General features: G+C 43.3%; 1 protein-coding gene across 1 annotated transcript in view; it reads right to left on the bottom strand.

Annotated features, from left to right (window-relative positions):
• The window catches only part of hfm1 (helicase for meiosis 1), a 361,977-nt gene that overhangs the window by 91,111 nt on the left and 253,658 nt on the right, over nt 1-17,208 (bottom strand). The window contains exons 26-27 of the mRNA XM_042091457.1: nt 15,698-15,855; nt 15,456-15,559 (exon numbers count right to left, since the gene is read on the bottom strand). Coding sequence (XP_041947391.1) covers nt 15,456-15,559; nt 15,698-15,855 — 262 coding nt within the window. The remainder of the gene's footprint in view (nt 1-15,455; nt 15,560-15,697; nt 15,856-17,208) is intronic.

Here is a 17,208-nt window from a genome sequence, read left to right as displayed (position 1 = left end):
CCGATTTTGAACAGCTCACCCGGAGACTGAAGGTACAGTGGGTTCTACGCTGGCGAGACACGCCGCTCCGTCTGGCATCATGTTTTTGTTTGATTTTCTGTAATGTTCTGTTAATTTTTTGTATTTATTTTTCTAGTTAAATGTAATCACTCTTGATTTATGTTATTTTCGATCGTTTTTGTGTTATTCTTAGTCCTTTTTTCTGATTAACAAACTCTGCTGACACCATCAACGTCAAGTTAACGTTAACCAGCTTCCATTGGGCTGATGAGCGCCTTGGCTAGCCTGCCTTATGTCTCTGAAGTCCCTCATTCATCCGGATTGCTCAGCAAGGGTGCCTAACGTTAATCTGCAAGAGATCTGCAGCTGCCACGACCACCGAGCTGCGGCTGACATGCGAGCTGCCATGCTAGCATCTACCATTAGGTGCCTGGAGTCTGGATTGAGTGCTAAGGAACTCTGATGACAGCGTCAACCATGAAACAACAAACAACAAATTGTTCTTCCAGTGCTCTCCAAACTGCCAGTGAATTCTCCGGGTTGGTCAGTTATAAAGAACTTTGTTGGCGTTGCATCGGTTGTGAAGTCACAGCTGTGCGCAGTTTTCACACGGGTCATCATTGCCCTTGGACATTTTCAGCTGGTTTGGAAATTGGACTAATTTAACATGATCGAGAGAGAGAGCGAGCAGCACCAAATTCCTGGGGGTGCACATCAGCGAAGACCTCTCCTGGACCACCAACACTGCATCACTGGCGAAGAGAGCTCAGCGCCGCCTGTACTTCCTGCGGAAACTCAGGCGAGCAAGTGCTCCACCAGCCATCATGACCACATTCTACCGAGGCACCATTGAGAGCATCCTCTCCAGCTGTATCGCTGTGTGGGGCGGAAGCTGCACTGAATACAACAGGAAAGCCCTGCAGCGCATAGTGAACACAGCTGGAAGGATTATTGGTGCTTCACTCCCCTCCCTGAAGGACATTTACACCACCCACCTCACCCGCAAGGCGACCAAAATTGTGAGTGATGCAAGTCACCCCGCTCACAATCTGTTCGATCTACTGCCCTCTGGGAAGAGGTACAGAAGCCTGCGCTCCCGCACTACCAGACTCACCAACAGCTTCATACACCAAGCTGTAAGGATGCTGAACTCTCTCCCTCCTCTCCCCCCTCCACCCTCAGCTACATAACATCCTGGACATTGGACCCACAATGGCCGCGTGCACTACTCCACTTGCACACTTGCACACTTGTACACTTTACAACTTGTTGTTGTCCTGAAAACACAACACATCTGCTGCTCTTACATAACTTGCACCACTATGTCACTTTCTTTCTTACTTAGGTCAAACAGAACTACACAAGCCTTTTATTGGCCTGACTTTGCACTAGTATTTTATTGACTGTCTATGCACAATTTCAACCAAATTTTGCTGCTCTTATTTTTTTTCATTATTATATGTGCCCTCTTATTTACTTACTTTTTTGTTTACTTGAATGTTATGTTTGTCTGTGGACTTAAATTGGTAAAATATGTCTTGTCTTCACCGTGGGATAGTGAGAAACGTAATTTCGATCTCTTTGTATGTCTGGAACATGTGAAGAAATTGACAATAAAGCTGACTTTGACTTTGACTTTGATGATTTTTTTTCTGTTTTGAAATTGATTTTTTTAAAACTTTTTATTTGTTAATTTGTTTTTTGTCTGTCTTGATGTCACGGGCACGCTGGCGACTACGCCGCTCCATCCGGCATCTTTTGTCTTTTTGTTATGTGTCTTATTTGTGGAGCGCTTTGGGTTGCACTCTGTGCATGTTAAATGCGCTTTAAAAATAAAACTGACTTGACTTGACTTGACTTCTACTTTCAATTGTCCGGCTTCACGTGTGATTCTCACGTGACCTCAGAATGAAGAGCATGATGAAATCCATCCTCAGTAACAGGAGCCACCCGCTGCATGACACTGTGGTTGCCCAGCAAAGCAGCCGCAGTGACCGACTCCTCTCCATGAGCTGCAGGACTGAGAGATTCAGGAGGTCATTTGTTCCGGCCGCCATAAGAGTACATAACGGACCTGCTTGAAGAGTATTAATTATTTACTACTAATGATAGTAGCTTGTTTTGGGACTCTTTTATTTTATTTTTGTAACTGTTTTTATGAGTGTTTTGCAGTGTGAATGCTTGTTGGTAGACAACACACAGCTGCTGGACATCTGAATTTCCCCTGCGGGGATAAATTTTTTTATCTATCTATCTATCTGTCTGTCTTGTAAGCAGGGTTAGGATACAAGGATACAAGGACATTTATTGTCACATGCATATAGTTACTGGAAGTAAGAAATGCAGTGAAATTATGTCTGGTGTCAGCCTATTTGTGCATTTATGGGGGAGGGGGGGTAAAAAGTGCAGTAGAAGAGGGGTTTAGTAGATTAAGTGGCAAGGGCTGGATAAGAAAGGTGGGGGAGGATTGGGATTGGGGGGGCACCAACAAGGAGCATCGGCTTTTGCCGCTTTGAGTCTATGCGCACCAGTATGCTATGGACAACATATTTACCCAACGTTTTTTCAGTTGTTTCCACAATATTACCGCCTGATTAGCTTTAATTTAATTAAGGAAGCAGTTACGAGAAACTTTCTTCTAACAGCCGGCAGCTCTGTTTAAAAAGTTTCTGTGTGATTATCAACTGTGATGAAATGCGTTCATATTCCACTTTTTATATCATAAATGTAGCAAGCCTATCAAAAGTCTTAGCAGTCTTAGCATTTGCATCAGTAGTCCAATGGTCAATCTGTTGCTTCAATTTGTGTTTTATGTGACGCGCCGATGCTGGGTTCATGCAGTTTAAAATGTTTAGCCGACTTCGTAATTCGTCAGCTATGATGAAATTCGTTCAATAAGTTTCACTTTTCATGCCGATGGTAAGGCTTTGCAGTTGTCCAATGGTCAATTGACTCAATTGTGTTTCATGTGACGCGCCGAAGCTTCATGCATTTGCTCCAGTTGAAAATGTTTCTACGTAATTTGTCAGCTGTGATCAAATGCATTCAATAAATTCCATTTTTATGTCATAAATATAACATGCCTATGATTAATGTTTGTATGGTGTTTCTAATATAGGCCTCTCATGTTCAATCAAATTGCCTTTGCCCACCCGTTTTTTTCTTGTGTTCCATTGGAACATTTCTGGCTACGCCACTGATACAAGGATACAAGGAAGTTTATTGTCACATGCATATAGTTACTGGAAGTGAAGTGAAATGCAGTGAAATTATGTCTGGTGTCAGCCTATTTGTGCATTTACGGGGGGGGGGGGGTAAAAAGTGCAGTAGAAGAGGGGTTTAGTAGATTAAGTGGCAAGGGCTGCATAAAAAAGGTGGGGGAGGATTGGGATTGGGAGGGGGCACCAACAAGGAGCACCCAAGAGCAACAGGGGCAAGGAAAAACTCCCTTACCAAGGAAGAAACCTTGGGCAGATCCACGGCTCAAGGGGCTAACCCAACTACCAGGGGTCTTGGTGTGTGTGTTGGGGGGATGACAGGGGAGATGGGATAGTGTGCTGTGTATGTGGGGAGAGGGCAGTGTGCAATGTAGTGCATCACTTCAATATCTGACAAAAGGACCCTAAACAAACTGATCAACATCTTGGACAATGAATGTCATCCGCTCTACAGCACTATCAAAAACCAAAAGAGCTTGATCAGCTGGAGACTTCGCTCACTGCCATGCACAACTGAAAGGCTGAGGAAATCATTTGTTCCTAGGGCCATTGAACTGTTCAATGCCTCACTAAAGGGAAGAGGAGAGATAGACTTCTCTGCTTAGTCTGTCTGCCTCTCCACCCTCTCCATGTTTGAGTACTGACTGCCTACTACTGCTTTACTACTGTTTTACTACTGTTTTACACAGTAGTTTTAAACAGTTTTACTACTGTTTTAATGTACACAGCATAATGTTTTCACTACTGTTTTACTGCTACACTGTTTTTCATGATATATTAGCACACATGATCAATGACTGCGGTCAGGCTTCTGCTACAATACTGAAATGAATGGCTATAACCCTATTACCTCAACCTGTTCTTGCACTGTATGTGTGTGAGGTGATGACAGTGATGATGACAGTGATGATGTAAGTGTGTGTGTTTTTTGTGTGTGTGGGGATGGGGGCAGAAAGGCTAGGCAATCAAGGACATGGATAGATGGAGGATAAATCAAAAATATTAAATAAAAAGTTCTATGGAGATGTGCAAAAGTTGGAGAAAGTCAGATATAGTGTGAGTTCAGAGTTCGGATGGCCTGGGGATAAAAACTTCTCCTGCGTATCTCAGTTCGGGCTTTGTGACTACATAGGCGTCTTCTTGATTTCAGCGGTAGGAATAATCCATTGTTAGGATGAGGAGTCCTTCAGAATCTTTTGGGCTCTTAGGAGTACTCTTCTGGAATAGATATCTTGTAGAGCAGGGAGTTGAGTTCTTATAGTACGTTCAGCTGAGCGCACTACTCTCTGCAGAGTACTACAATTTCTAACTGTGGAGTTCCCATACCAGGTGTTAATGCTACCAGTTAGAACACTCTCAACCGCTGAAGTGTAGAAGGCCTTCATGATGGATGTAGAAACTTTGAATTTCCTTAGCTGACGAAGGAAGTAGAGTCGTTGTCTAGACTTCTTCAGAACATAGAGTGTTAACAGTCCATGTTAAGTCTTCAGTAATGTGGACACCAAGGTATTTAAAACTTGTGACTCTCTCTACAGGTTGCCCGCTGATCATTAGTGGGGTGTAACTGTAGTTCTGCTGCTGCCTTCTGTAATCCACTACCATTTCCTTGGTTTTATTGATATTTAGTGTCAAGCTGTTAGATTGAAACCACTGTGCCACCTCGTCAACCTGATCCAAGTAGAGCTGTTCATTGTTGTTACTAATCAGGCCCAAGATCACTGTGTCATCTGCAAACTTGATGATGGAGGTATGACTACTGTTGGCTTTGCAGTCATGTGTGTAGATGTTGTACAGCAGTGGACTCAAAACACAGCCTTGGGGAGCACCAGTGCTGATGGTTAATGAGTCAGATGTCAGACCCCCCACTCTAACCACTTGTGAACGGTTGGTGAGGAAGTCAAATATCCAGGGACACAGGGTGGTGTTCAGTCATAAGGCCTTCATCTTTGTGACCAAGGTGAGAGGTACTATCGTGTTGAATGCTGAACTAAAGTCAATGAACAGCATCCTCACATAATTCCCATTCCCCTCCTCCAGGTGAGTTAAGGTGGTGTGCATGAGGTTTGAGATGGCATTCTCTGTAGACCTGTTGGCTCTGTAAGCAAATTGGAAGGGGTCGAAGAAGGTAGGGAGGGATGAGCAGATAATGTTTTTCACAAGCTTCTCAAAACACTTCATCACTGTAGACGTCAGGGCTACTGGGCGGTAGTCATTCAGACATGATGGACTTTTGTTTTTCGGTACTGGAACAATAACAGACTGCTTGAGGTGAGTAGGAACTGTCTCTTGAACCAATGATGTGTTAAAGATATAAGTGAACACAGGAGCTAACTGAGCAGCGCAGGATTTCAAAACCCTGTTAGAAATTCCATCCGGTCCAGCAGCTTTTCTACAATTAACCCTCCTAAAGGCATTGCTCACATCAACCTCAGAGACACAGAAAGGTGCATCCTCATTTGCTTCACATGCTGCAGCTAGTGCAAGATAGTCTGTGTTTTTCATGTCAAAGCGAGCATAAAAAGCATTAAGTTCATCAGGGAGGGCTTTACTCACATTCATAAATCATGATTTAGTGTTATCAAATAAAGAGACATGCAATTAACCCTTAGAACCCTAAGCTGTTTTTAGGGCATTTTCACTACCTTTATTCATAAGGATTTATTCTGGTCATTGTAAGGGCCACACACACATATTATATATTGTTTTTTTCAGCAGAGTCTAGGCTATCCAGATCTATCTATCTATCTATCTGTGACACAAACTGATCTGACCTGACTTGACCCGAGTTTGCGTGTTAGCACTCATAATGATTCTCAACTTTTTACTGCATTGCCATAAACAAAGTAAAGGCAAAAAAGGTGTTTCCTTGTTGAACAAATTGGGATGCAATGTGAGCCTTGAATTGGATGCCATGCAGGAATTTGCTAGGATCTCAAAACCGGATTATGAACATGCTTTGCCATAGAGAAACACACAATAGCGTTGGATTATAAACATGCTTTGCCACAAAAACATACAAACGTGGGGTAAGTCAAGCTATATGAAGTTATTATTTTGCTGTCACTTCGTCTGTTTTATAACCCAGAAGGATGTACTTAGTATCAAATGATAGCTCTGAGTCTCCTCTTTCATCTGACATGTGTGGCATATCTATCCGATCACAGGTCTGCGAGTAATTTAAACGAGAGTAATGGGTGTGCAGCGTTGGTTTGTGTACATGACGTTATTATTTTGCAGTCACTTCGTCTGTTTTTATAAGCCAGAAGGATCGATAGACATGGTACCAATGGATAGCCCTGTGTCCCCTCTTTCATCTGATATGCTTGCCATATCTATGCGATCATGGGTTCGCGAGTAATTCAAACGAGAGTGATGGGTGCGCAGGTGAACGCAGAGAAGTATAGGCTGTAAATATGATGCAATTTGATTTAATTTCATGATTTTTTTAAAATGTCATACTTGATCGTACAGACAAATGTGTGGTCTCGTTGGAAAGCCCCACTTCTGCCCTGTCACACTATAAAGGTTTCATCTCGCTGAGATGAACAGTTCCGGAGCAATGTAACAGAGAAGAAAGGTTGTGTTTTTTGATGCACTTTGCGTCAATCGGGTTCTAAGGGTTAAGGGGTAGTGGTGTCAGCGCTATGTCTGCACAAGGAAAACCAAACCAAATCCAAAAATGGAAATAACAGGTCTTTGAATTGGCACGCAAAATTAGACTGTTGTAGGCCTATAGCCTATGTTAAAAGTTGAATGGGCATAAGTCATGACTTGTTGTAACAGAGGTAAATATCGTAGCAAATAGCCTATGGTGATGACACAGCATTGTTGTTCCCACGAGAACTGTACGCTGCTTTCCAAACAACAAGCCTTGGATAACCAGCAATGTCAAGACCCTTCTCAATAGGAACAGCTCAAGGTCTGTGCTGCTGAACTGGGGGAGCCACTGAAACACATCTTCAACCTTAGTCTCCGTCTCGGACGAGTCCCAACACTGTAGAAGAAATCATGTCTCACCCCCGTCCCTAAGAAGCCACACCCAAGTGAGCTTAATGACTACAGGCCTGTTGCTCTAACATCACATGTGATGAAAACAATGGAGCGACTGGTCTTGTGCATACTCAGACCCCAGGTACGCCATGCACTAGACCTGCTACAGTTTGCATACCAGGAGAAAGTGGGCGTGGATGATGCCATCACTTATCTCCTACACAGGACACATTCTCACCTAGACAAGGGGAAAAGTGCTGTGAGAATCATGTTCTTTGATTTCTCAAGTGCTTTTAACACCATCCAACCCCTCAGACTGGGAGACAAGCTCTTGCAGATGAGTGTGGACGCTTACCTGGTATCCTGGATTACAAATTACCTGACCGAGCGGCCACAGTTCATCAGACTGAAGAACTGTCTCATTGACACTGTGATCAGCAGGCAACAGGGAACTGTGCTCTCTCCAGTCCTGTTCACCCTATACACATCTGACTTCTGCTACAACACTGAGTAATGCCACATGCAGAAGTTCTCTGACGATACTGCAATTGTGGGGTGTATCAGGGACGAGCAAGAGGAGTACAGGAGCCTGGTGGAGGATTTTGGGCAATGGTGCAAACTCAACCACCTTCAACTCAACACTTCGAAGACCAAGGAGATGGTGGTGGATTTCCGCAGGTCTAAGCCCGCTCTGCTACCAGTCTCCATTGATGTGGTCAATGTGGAGGTGGTAAACACCTACAAGTATCTGGGCTTACACCTGGACAATAAACTGGACTGGTCAGCCAATACTGAAGCACTCTACAAGAAAGGGCAGAGTAGGCTGTACTTCCTAAGGAGGCTGCGGTCCTTCAATGTCAGCTCCTCAGGATGTTTTACCAGTCTGTTGTTGCCAGCACCCTCTTCTATGCTGTGGTATGCTGGGGAGGAAGCACAAAGAAAAAGAATGCTGTGCGACTAGACAGGCTGATAAGAAAAGCTGGCTCTGTCGTGGGAGCCGAAGTGGAGTGCACTACTTCAATATCAGACAAAAGGACCCTGAACAAACATCTTGGACAATGAATGTCATCCACTTCACAGCACTATTACAAAGCAGAAGAGCTTGATCAGCTGGAGACTTCGCTCACCGTCATGCACAACTAACAGACTGAGGAAGTCATTTGTCCCTAGGGCCATTGAACTGTTCAATGCTTCACTTAAGGGTAGAGGAGAGATAGACTTCTCTGCATAGTCTGTCTGCCTCTCCACTTTCTCCATGTTTGTGTACGTACTGTCCACTAGCCTACTGTTTTACTGCTACACTATTTACATGCTATATTAGCACATATGCATATCCCCTCCCTCCCACAGCCTGGATTGTGGCTGTACTTAATACTTATTATTTAATACTTGACCAATGGCTGTTACCTCAACCTATTCTTGCACTGATATAGTTTTTATATTACTTGTCTATATTATTCTCTTATATGTCCATATTTATTTTATGCTGGTCTCTAGACGTTATTCTTGCACTGTTGGACTTACTTATTTGCACAATCACCATGACACTCACTCTCATAGAGCACCTTACCATGCATAAGGAACTACAGGGTCAGTCCCTGCCCTATCACTGTAAGCGCCTCATGCTTGATCATCCTTAAGCATACTATGTCAAATATTTAGTTTTTTTAGTATATTTAGTATTTAGTATTTTTTATCTTCTACTGTCTCTACTGGCAGCTGGCTGTAGTTTCCAGAGTTTGTTAGCTTATGGAAACACCCACTATGGCTACGAAAACACAACAGAAGAAAATACCCTCTGCGAGAGCAAGGGCGCAAGAAGACTCATCGATGGACACTATGGTAACAGACCCTGGACCGGAATCGACTACAAAGTTACATCATACCATGGGTTGAGGATTCATCAGGGGAAGAGAAAGTGTTTGGGAAACCAGGGAAAGGGGCCTCGCATTGACTACCTTCTGCCAAAGGAGTCAAGTCAGTCGAATGATGCACAGCAACCGGACCCAAACCACAGCTTGCAGTGCGTCAGCACCACTGCCATGGAGGAAGTACCCTCAAGCACAGAGATGGCAACATTAGAGAATCCCACCCAACTTTCCAGACCCACGACCGAGAGGAGGCTGGTCGGGCACAGACCGTGTGAAATGGCCAGCTGCGGCTGACAAAAAACAATGGGAAGCAATCGACAGCAATTTGTCCCTGACCTTAGAGCAACTTAAAGGTACAGTGGAAAAGAAGTTGGAGAATATGGGGGACATCATCCACCAGTATGGACCAGAACGCTTTGGTATACAAGAAGGGGAAGGCCGGAAAAAGTCTCCAACTGTGCCAACCTCTAGAAGGCAACAAGAGATCAAGCGACTCATCCAACAGAGGAGGCAACTTCGGAAACAGTGGAAGAAAGCCTTGGAGGGGGAAAAGAAAGACATTGAAGTGCTTCAGGTTGACATTAAAAACCGATTGAAATCCCTCCGCAGAGCAGAAGACCTACGGAAACGCAGATGGAAAAAAGAAAGATCTAGAACACAGTTCTACAAAGACCCCTTCAAGTTTCTAAAAAGCCTTTTCATTAGAGAGAAATGTGGAGCTCTGAAGGCAAAAAGGAAAGACCTGGAAGATCACCTGAAAATGACACACTCTGATCCAAGACGGCATGAACAGGTGACCATTCCTCCAGACATCCCACCAATCAACTCCCCAGAACACCAGATGGAGACTGGTTCTCCGACCTGGAGAGAGGTGGAAAAGGCAGTACAACACCCAAGGGCGGCATCAGCCCCAGGACCTAATGGAGTCCCATACAAGGTGTATAAGATGTCCTGAGGTGTCTTTGGAAGCTCATGAGAACAGTGTGGCAGAGGAAGAGGGTGCCCAAAGTGTGGCGTAGGGCAGAGAGGTCCTGATCCCAATGGAGAAGAATGCAGAGAACATCAGCCAGTTTCGGCCAATATCCTTACCAAATGTAGAGGGTAAAATCTTCTTCAGCGTCATTGGTAAAAGGATGTCCGAATACCTTCAAAGAAATAAGTACATTGATACATCGGTACAGAAAGCTGGAATCTCAGGTTTTTCTGGATGCTTAGAACACTCTAGCATGATCTGGTATCAGATCAAGACCACAAAGGCCAGGAGAAAGGACCTCCATGTTGTCTTCTTAGACCTTGCTAATGCCTTTGGATCAGTGCCCCATGAACTCCTGTGGGCCTCCTTCACTTTCTTCCACATTCCGGACACCATTACAACCCTGGTCAAATCCTACTTCCAAGACCTGCAGTTCTGCTTTACCACAGCTGATTTTACCACGTCATGGCAATCCTTGGAAGTTGGCATCATGGAAGGATACACCATCTCACCCCTGGCCTTTACAATGGCAATGGAGGTCATCATCTGGGTGTCAAAATGGGTAGTGGGTGGGAAGCGGCTTAACTCAGGCACACACCTTCCTCCCCTCAGAGCCTTTATGGATGATATCACTACTCTGACCACCACTGCTCCATGTACCAGGAAACTGCTGAAGGATAAAGAGCAGATACAACAGCTACGGAAGGAAATCAGAAGTGGGCTCCAGGCCACCAACAACACTCAGCTGCCTGGAAGGTTGAAGGCCTGGTGTTTACAGTTTGGCCTTCTTCCCAGAGTGCTATGGCCCCTTACCATTGTTGAGGTCCCCTCTCAGCAGTTTCACAGAGGAATTGCAAGTGTGCTAAAATAAGACTCAATGGTGATGCGATGGTGAGGAACAACGCACCAACATTGGTGGCAGGCCCGAATGGAGACCAGCCAGTGTGGTGGAGGAGGCAGCAGCCGCTCTCAGACTTGAGGACATAGTGGGGCATGTCCAGCAGGGAAGGGGGGACCTCAGGCTAACAACTAAGCTGCCAGCCTGGAATACAGCCACGGCACCAGAATGGAGGAAATTGGTGGTGGAGGAAATAGACCGTCAGGAGAAAGCAACACGCTGGGCCAAAGCAGTTTCCCTTAGTAAACAGGGACAATGGACACGTTGGGAGAGTGTGGAGAGAAGGAGTATCAACTGGAAGGAATGAGGAGCATGGAAGCGAAGCGAATCAGCTTCATCATCAGGGCTACATAAGACATTCCTCCAACACCTAGCAATCTCCATCAGTGGGTGGGTGAAGATCCAGGGCAGGTTCCCTCAAGCACATACACTGCAAAAAATGAATTCTAACCAAGTGTTATTGATCTTATATTAAGATTAAAAAATCTATTTGGTATTGTTTTTAGTATGAAAAGACCTAGCACCCTCTCAAAAGATCATTTTGACTTAATTTAAGAAGACTTTAACTTATTTTAAGGAGTCTTATCAAGACAAATTTGCTCAACGCACTGGCAGACAAATTTGCTTAACGCACTGGCAGACAAATTTGCTTGTTTTCAAGATGAGATGTCTTAAAATAAGTCAAATTGTTTTTAAATTAAGTCAAATGATTTCACAAGAAAGCGCTAGGTAAGTCTCTTTATACTGAAAACAATACCAACTAGTTTTTTTATCTTGATATAAGATTAATAACACTTAAGGTTAGATTTTGTTAGATTAGCAGTTTTTGCAGTGTACAGACCGGGTGTAGAGTCGGCCTCACCCAGGGACGTTACACCTGGCGGCACAACCAAATCCTTAAGATCCTCGCAGCCACCCTGGAAAACAAACGGACTGCTTCTAACTCCCTACCATCATCAGCTGCGCCAAGACATCAAAGCAATGTCTGAGGCAGCTGAGACAGCAGTGGCTGTGGATAAAGAGACAAGACTCCTATTGGGCTCTGGCTTGATTGGGTGATTGGGGGGATAAACTGCGGGGACTTGATCACCCCCGTAGGGCCTTCCTCAGCCGAGTAAGTTATAATGGCCGAAACATCCAATGAAGCCTGAGGTGTACTACTGATGATGTGTCCTTTGGATCGCCAATCAAGGGAGGGTGCTCACCTGAAAACTCCACTGTATCAACTACATTACTAAGGTCAAGTACATTCTCTTGGTACGCGCTTGTACTTGGTGGATTACATAGGGTGGATTACATCTCGTCCTGTGTTTCCTGAAAAAAAAATATTGTGCAGTGGAGTTTTTTTATATTTATATACATAAATGACTTTTTCTGCTGTAAGTGCATGTTGTGTGTGATGTCTGTATGCTACTGAGACCTTGAATTTCCCCTTGGGGATCAATAAAGTATCTATTTATCTATCTATCTATAACATTGATTTCACTCTCGCTGGAGTGAACGCATAATGGGCTCACGCATTGGGCGCCCTGTATATGCCTATCGATATCTTCATATAGCCAATCTATACAAAATATCAGAAAATGGTTTTGCATTAGGCTTATAGCCTAGCAGATAATAAGACTACCAAATTAATTAAACAAGGAAACTGCATGTGTCTTTCTTTCCTCCGATTGGAATGAATGAAATTACTGCACAAAGTGGAAAGGGAAAAAAGTGTGAGATTTTGCAACATTTGTTTATGTTGTAAGAACATGAAATGAATAAATATCAGAACAAGCCAATTAGCCAAAAGATAAACGATAATGCGCCATACTGTAGCCTATAGTTGGCTAAAGTTTGTGAAATGGAAAGAGGAAAATAGCATTTAAATGTCCATTTAAATTATAGCCTAATCTAATGCACTGTTGTGCGTTTTAAATCCAAAATGAGAAGGAATGTGAGGAGACTGCTATTAACTTTAAAGAATATAGGCCTATCTACAATTGAAACTATCGGTAGGCTATCTGCAGCCTTTGCAAATGTAATAGCCTTATGTCCTGGTCTATGGATGTCTGCTTAGTTGTTGACAGCACGTTTTTTTTACAATTTAAAATAAAAAGATAAATATAGTTTTTCTGTTCACAAAATCACCTTTCTACTGCTGTCAGGCTCCATTATTCCTCCTCCTCTTGATCGGTAACGTCTGTGTCGCTATCACCGACATATTCGGCACTCTGGCAAGGACGTGCCCTCTTGCAAACGCGACTCGTGGTGGAGATGGAACTCCCTCCTCAGCACGGTGATCAGTTAGGCCTACTCTTTCTAATGTTTTGACCTGGCGTGTGGTGCCCTAACAAGACCTGGCAAGACTGCCACCGATAAACCCACGAAAATAAATGGCCTGGTTTTGACCTGACGTGCATGCGTCACTGATTCCACCCAAACCAGCTGAGTTATGATAAAATGTCCAGATTGTGCGTTTTCATGAGTTTTCAATCGTCATCTATTTCAAAGCTAGATCTGCCAGATGTGTATGATTGTAAACACGAGTTGTCACAAGAGGTAGAGAGCCTAATTTTAGGGTGATGTCAGTGTGGTTACAATTGTTTTTCTGGGTGGTTCACTAGAGCCTGCAGGTCTCTCATCAAGTATCAAGGATTGAAACCTAATCGCCCGCCACTGCTTAGATTATTATACCATCAAAGAGGGAATCCGGTGTCGGTGAGCAACTGACAATTCTCTCCCTTTCGCGAGTTTGTGAGGTGCGAGTTTCACCTTGAAATTTAAGATAGGGTTAATCGGCTTATATGTTATCTCTGATTGTCGTAATTAGGTCCGGATCTCAAATGGACTCAAGTGTTTAAACATGGCCTTCATACACGGATATAGTTCGGGTGGGACTTGTTCATACCTGAAGTAAATATTCCGGGTGGTTTAAGTAAGGGGAGGAGGTTGAAATAATTAAATATGTCTTAAAGTTAAGTATAAGTATATATAAGTATACTCTTTTGATCCCGTGAGGGAAATTTGGTCTCTGCTTTTATCCCAATCCGTGAATTAGTGCAACACACTCAGCGCACAGTGAGCACACAGTGAGGTGAAGCACACACTAATCCCGGCGCAGTGAGCTGCCTGCAACAACAGCGGCGCTCGGGGAGCAGTGAGGGGTTAGGTGCCTTGCTCAAGGGCACTTCAGCCGTGCCTACTGATCGGGGTTCGAACCGGCAACCCTCCGGTTACAAGTCTGAAGTGCTAACCTGTAGGCCACGGCTGCCCTTAAGTTAATTCATAAACTAACTTTCTTTGCATTCATTTGATTCCCAATCAAGATACACTGCTAATAATTTCTTTACATTGTTCTTATGGACTTCTGGAAAGCTCTGAAATGCAAAATAATAGAATTTTAATCATGTGATAAAATATGCGAGTAATTGCGATTAACTAAAGAAATTCAGAGATTAATCGCGATTAAGACAAAAATAATCGTTTGACAGCCCTAGTTATATGCATAAACATATCGAAATTGGTTTGACACATTGGGTTTGTCCCTCGTACCCAGTGCTAAATGGATTTTTCGAATGTGTCGAGTATCCAACGTCCAATATAAAATCAACTTTATTGTGGTTGGTGCATAATACACAGAACAGTAGCCTCCATCGGAACTTCCCGTCTTTGCAAATTAGTACCAGTCTTTCATGGACAAAAATTAATGGATGTTATAAACTATAGGTAAAGCAAGTGGACACCATCAGTTTTGCACAGCAAAGGTGTGAATTTACCCGCGTCTTACCCTTCTGTGTTCAGACATACGTTCACCCGCGTAACCTCCAGACTTAGTACTAGGGGCCTGGTAGGGTAAGACCCGGGTGATGTCTAGACCAAATAATTCAGACATTTGTGTTCATACATGCAGCCCACCCGCGTGCCATCTGGATTCCAGTGTATGTCTGAAAGCGGCTTAAGCAAAATGCACCCTAGCTAGCTCAGCCGGCAGGTATATTCTTGGGTTGCCAAATTAATCAACCAACTTTTAATGGTGCAGATACATGGCAGGGAAGTGAAGTTTGTATTACACTGATTTTCAGTTTGGGACAGGTGATGGTAACAGAAAACAGCGATTTGGGCGAAGTGAGGGGGAGTGGCTAGCGGCGAAAGCCAATGTGTGATTCTTTTACCGATATATTTAACGATATATTTTACATTTCTTATTCAAGCAACGTCAAATTTGGCACTGCACTTACTCATGCCCGTAGCAAGACACCTGCCACGTTTGAAATCAGTCTGACAAACGGTCAGCGAGATATCCGTGCCACAGACACACACACAGACGCTTCTTGCTTTATAGATAGATGAATAGCTTAGACATTTAATCCTAGGCTTAATTTCTTAATTTGAGGAGTGCCAGTCCTGATATAAAGACAAGTAACTGGATAGCCAACTAGCTGGCTAGCTAGCTAATCAACTTGCTGGTTCTGTCTGTCACACCCTCTTCACTCATCAGAACACACCCACAGAGAACTGACCATATTCAGAGCTTATTAAGTTTACGCTGATTTCCCCTCCTTTGGCAGCCCTTGCAATGCAAATTTTCCTTGACCAAGTTCCTGATTTCATAAAAACAGTATCACTGAAAATAAAAAAACACATATTTGTTAGCATACAGTTTGCACAGTATAGTTTGTCTGTGCAGTCTAGCTTGCATTTTTTCAACAACACAACTGTCAACTGCTACAACTCCACAAATATTTTTCAAACGCAATCTTACGAGAGTTTCTGGAAGAACACCACATTATTGTCACAATCTCCAATGATGACTGTAACGTAATGGTGGCTCAGAGGTGTTTTTTTAGCAATCAGCTGATCAAAATTTCTCATGTTCACAGTGACTGAAATTTCTGCTGCTGAGTTGCTGTACACTGGAAGCTGAAGACAAAAAAGAAAAGAAAAACACAAAAAGTGAAAATATGAAAAAGAATTACAATTGGCAATTCTCAATAACACAACATTCCATAAACAATGTTAATCCTCTTGGTTACTATATTTGATAATTTTAATATATCTAGAAATAACTGAAGCTCAGTTTTGAAGAGGCTGAGCTAAAGTATTGATCGTTCATCCAAACTGAACAAAATCAAGGTTGAAACAGGTTACTTGAAATTGAGCTAAAAATGGAATATTCATGTCAGCTAAAATATAAGGATCCCTTTAAAACTAAATAGTATTATGGAAAAACGACAAACTCTAAGGCCCCTACTTTAGCGATCTAAAACGAATGGTCACTAGCGAATAGCTTCATTAAATTTAGTGGCTTGTTCAGTCCACATTGGGAGTTTTGTTATCAAACATCGGGCGTATGGCGCAACAAGGCGTTCCTATGTGTCTTAATCAGACAGGGGTGTGTTTTGGGCATACAGTAACATCATTTAAACCAATGAGAATGACATCTCTCATTCCCTTTAACAGCAAGCAGCGCAACTTCAAACAGCGCATCGGTATTTTGTTAGTCAATGGGGCATTTGAAGGAATCTGCTTGCACGCAAGACCATATGGAACAGGTATTCCATTAAACCATGCTTTACTAAAACCTAGCAGAGTATGGCCTACACACATCTACACACGTCTATTATTTTGGTCGCTTAGCAATGGGGACGCTGGCTGCAAACCGCTCCGTCTGACCAAGATATATCTTCCTCCCAGCTTTCTGAGGTGGTCTCCATATGAAATCTACATCCTGCCACTTAGATGTTTTACCTGCACGCCTTTTTAAAGAAGTTTTTACCATCATCTGCCCTCTTGTATTGACCATAATTACTCACTAACCAATGGAGTGGTCCCCTCAGGTTTTAAACGTGCAATTGTGCAACCTTTACTGAAGAAACCTAGCCTTGAGCCCAGTGACCTGAAGAATTATAGGCCTATTTCTAAATTACCTTTTCTGTCAAAGATACTAGAAAAGGTTGTCCTCTCTCAGGGTTCTTCTTATCTGAGTGAGTTCAATATACAGTGGGCATCGCTTTCAAATGACCACTTCATTCGCGCATTACGCGGCGTGAAGCTGCGTGAAGCTTTAGTACCACTTTCAGCCACTGTGCGTCGCTCTGCCACTGTACATCGCTCTGCCTGCCGTCCCTTACATAATTGCTGCCGAGAGTAATCCCAGCCTACGAATTCAATAACAAAATAAATCATGCATAATTAAACATTACCTCGATTTAGGCTACTTGGGTATGGCTTAAGGCTTGACTACACGAAAATCGAAATCGAAATTTGCTGTCT

The sequence above is a fragment of the Alosa sapidissima genome, chromosome 1, assembly GCF_018492685.1.
Source record: "Alosa sapidissima isolate fAloSap1 chromosome 1, fAloSap1.pri, whole genome shotgun sequence".
NCBI classification, from domain to species: Eukaryota; Metazoa; Chordata; class Actinopteri; order Clupeiformes; family Clupeidae; genus Alosa; species Alosa sapidissima.
Note: the sequence above shows the minus strand (reverse complement) of the source record. Positions and strands in the feature narration are given on the sequence as shown.